The sequence below is a fragment of the Triticum dicoccoides genome, chromosome 5B (assembly GCF_002162155.2).
Source record: "Triticum dicoccoides isolate Atlit2015 ecotype Zavitan chromosome 5B, WEW_v2.0, whole genome shotgun sequence".
NCBI lineage: Eukaryota > Viridiplantae > Streptophyta > Magnoliopsida > Poales > Poaceae > Triticum > Triticum dicoccoides.
This window is the reverse complement of record NC_041389.1, coordinates 553,060,566-553,064,050: the sequence shown is the minus strand read 5'-3', so window position 1 is coordinate 553,064,050 and position 3,485 is coordinate 553,060,566. Positions and strand designations below refer to the sequence as shown.

Here is a 3,485-nt window from a genome sequence, read left to right as displayed (position 1 = left end):
CCTCGGGCTGGCGCGCGAGAGGAACGGGGTGAGCAGGAAGGCTGCGGGACGCCTGGTGGACGGCTCGCCGTCTCGCGCCTTCCCCGGCTGCCTTCGTCATCGTCAACTTCGGCAGCCTCTGGGTGTGCGACCTGGACGGCAACAGTGCTCGCCGACGAGGTGTTTGTTGAAATGCCTAAAAGAGATATAGGAGGAGGAAGAAGAAGATATATACTGACATGTGGGGCCACCTGTCATAACAGTCAACTTAACGGTAAAAATTAAAGGGAGTTGACTTTCCCACCACGTTAGCCCTGACAGACGGGCCCGCATGTCATAAATACGTTTAAATCTTCTAAACTGGCTATTTTTCAGAAGTGCGTGGTAGTTTTTAGTCATGAGATTTCAATTTTTGGTAGTTATCAGTCACTTTTTTTTGAAACTGGTAGTTCTGTGGGACGCGAACCCCAATTGCGGTAGTTTTTTTTTTGCGTTCAAACTTGAGAGCTTTTATTCAACGAACAAGGTCCTGGCATCACCAGCCAACAGGCTGGTGAGCAATTGTGGTAGTTTTTTGTCAAACACTCCAATATATACTATACAAGTATACATGTTCAACATAGATACATGCACAAATGACACGAGTGCTTATTTTATTAGGAATACTGGACGTGCTATAGTAGTCATGAGCCATGACGTGTCCATGCACCAACACCTTATTTATAGTAGCTAGGCATATGCACGTAACTCTCACACAGACGACGGATCTGGCCGTCCAACCAAGCAAGGAAGAAACTCATCAACTTGGTCCAGGAGGGCCGGCGCGAGCTCAGGATTACGATATATGGCGATCAGATCACGAGCATCGATTCACAATTTAGCCCTGAGGAAGGCAACCATGGCTCCTCCCATGGTCCTCCTAGCAAGGTCTTTGGTGTCGTGTTGGTTCCTCATGCACATGCAGTTGTTGATAACGTAGGGCACATTGTCATCCAGCATGTCGAGATGCCCGTAGTCCTTCACCACGAGGTGGTAGCGAGGCGGCGCGCACTCCCTGTAGAATTCGGCATGGTTCACGCCCGCCGGGGCGCAGGGAAATCCGCCGATGTGCTTGGGACCCAGCCCGGTCCCCATGACCAGCACCGGCATGCCCACGTCGAGACAGTCAGGTTCAAATGTGAGGACCTTGGGCTCCAGCTGTTGGGCTCTCGAAACCCCGGCCACGGGGTCGACGCCGACGAGGGCGGAGAATTTGAGCTCCAGCTTGGTCTTGGTGTCCCCTAGTCCCAGGGCGACGGCGAAGGCCGTCTGGCCGCCTCGGCTATGGCCGGCTAGAGCCAGCTTGGTCAGGTCAGGCTCGACATGCTCAAGTTTGAACACGTCTTTGAGGACGTAGGCGAGCCCCTTGTCATGATCTGCGAGCGAGTTGGTGATTCGCTATGTGGCGTCTATGTCGTCTGCCGTTTCTGCTCCGGTGCTTCCCCCCTGGGCTGAACGCGAGTGGGAAAAACACAAGGACGGTCCAGATGCGTCGATGACGGTTCGTAATGAGGGGCACGATGGCCATTTCAGGTGGGTGTATAGCACGCGTAGACCAGTCATAGAGCCCTGTATGAGCCCGCGCCGGCCCGTGTACTATTGTACGTCGGGCGTGTATGTGTATTATACGCTGGCGGTTGCGTTTCCCCGCGGTCGTGCGCGTGCACGTGTTCGTGGGTAGTTTCCAGAAAAAGCCCCCTAGTATAAGAGGAGGGGAACGGGCATCGGCCTCATCGCCCACCCCATTTCCCCCAAATCGCCTCCCTCTCCCTCCTCTCTGCTCTGCCTCATCGTCTCCCTCACCGGCCACCCCACCTGCTCGCTCACCACCGCCGCCTCCCTCTCTTCTCCTGCTTGCTTCTGGCTCGGATGGAGCAAGGCCGTCGCGAAGCCGCCGTCGCGGGCGGAGATCTGCAGAAGACGGGCGCGGAGACCATGGCAGATGCCGTGCAGACCCTTGTCGGCGGCGCGAGTGCAGGAGCTGCTGCATCCCCACGCGCTGGATCGGTCGCTGCGGCGGCGGATCTGGAGGAGAAGAAGGTGGCCGTAGCGGACTCCACCGTGGCGGACTCAGCCGTGCCGGTGCTTGGCGTGACGTCGTCGAGCGGCCCGTCTGATGGACCTGCGGAGGCCGGCGGCGAGCACGTGGACCTGCAGGTAATCCTTGCTAGCAGTCCCCTCCATTGTTGTTACCCCCGTTAAGCAGTAGTTTTGGGTGTTAGTGTTTTTTGTAGTTGCTAGTTGCTGCATCCCCTTCTGATAGTTAGGGTTTATAGATGTTTGATTGATTTATAGTGAAGGTTAAGTTTTGATTCTGTGATTGAATCATCCAGTAGATCAAGTAGTTAGGGTTTTTTAATGAGATGTTAAGTTGGGGATTTTTTGTATTGGATTCAATTAGAGCCACAGATATGTTGTATCTGTGATTGAATCACATGCAGTAGATGTACTAGTTAGGGTTTCTTAATTAGATGTTTAGTTGATTCTGTGATCGAATCATCCAGTAGACCAAGTAGTTAGGGTTTTTTAACGAGATGTTAAGTTGGGGATTTTTTGTATTGGATTCAATTAGAGCCACAGATATGTTGTATCTGTGATTGAATCACATCCAGTAGATGTACTAGTTAGGGTTTCTTAATTAGATGTTTAGTTGATTCTGTGATTGAACATTGTGTAGATCAAGTAGTTAGGGTTTTTAATTGAGATGTTAAGTTGGGGATTTTTTGTATTGGATTCAATTAGAGCCACATATATGTTGTATCTGTGATTGAATCACATCCAATAGATGTACTAGTTAGGGTTTCTTAATTAGATGTTTAGTTAGGGTTTATTTGTATTGGATTCATTTATAGCCTCTGATATGTAGAATGTGTGAATAAATCACATCCAGTAGATGTAGTAGTTAGGGTTTTTTAATTACATGTTTAGTTGGGAATTTTTTGTACTGGATTCAATTAGAGCCACTGATAAGTAGAATTTGTGATTGAATCACATCCAGTAGATGTAGTAGTTATGGTTTTTAAGGTTTATTTGTATTGGATTCAATTATAGACAGATATATACAGAATCTGTGATTGAATCATCTAGTAGATGTTGTAGTTAGGGTTTTTTAATTAGATGTTTACTAAGGGTTTTCTTGTATTGGATTCATTTATAGCCAGTTATATGTAGGATGTATGATTGAATAATCCAGTAGATGTAGTAGTTACGTTTTCTTAATTAGTTGGTTAGTTTAGGATTATTTGTATTATTCATTTATAGATAGTTATATAGATTCTGTGATTGAATGATGTAGTAGATGTACTAGTTAGTGTTTCTTAATTAGATGTTTAGTTAGGTTTCTATTGTATTGGATTCATTTATAGGCAGAGATAAATGTAATTAAATGGTGTGACTGAATGATGTAGTAGAAGTAAGAGTTATGATATTTTAATTAGATGTATTAGTTAGTGTTATTTGTAGTGGAT

General features: G+C 47.2%; 1 protein-coding gene across 1 annotated transcript; it reads right to left on the bottom strand.

Annotated features, from left to right (window-relative positions):
• Window positions 1–539: 539 nt before the first annotated feature.
• On the bottom strand, window positions 540–1,546 carry LOC119310060 (chlorophyllase-1-like). Its single transcript, XM_037585913.1, has 2 exons — window positions 1,519–1,546; window positions 540–1,394 (listed from the first exon to the last, which is right to left on the bottom strand). Exons 1-2 carry the CDS (start codon window positions 1,544–1,546, stop codon window positions 850–852), a joined length of 573 nt encoding a protein of 190 aa, XP_037441810.1. The 3' UTR covers window positions 540–849.
• Window positions 1,547–3,485: the final 1,939 nt, after the last annotated feature.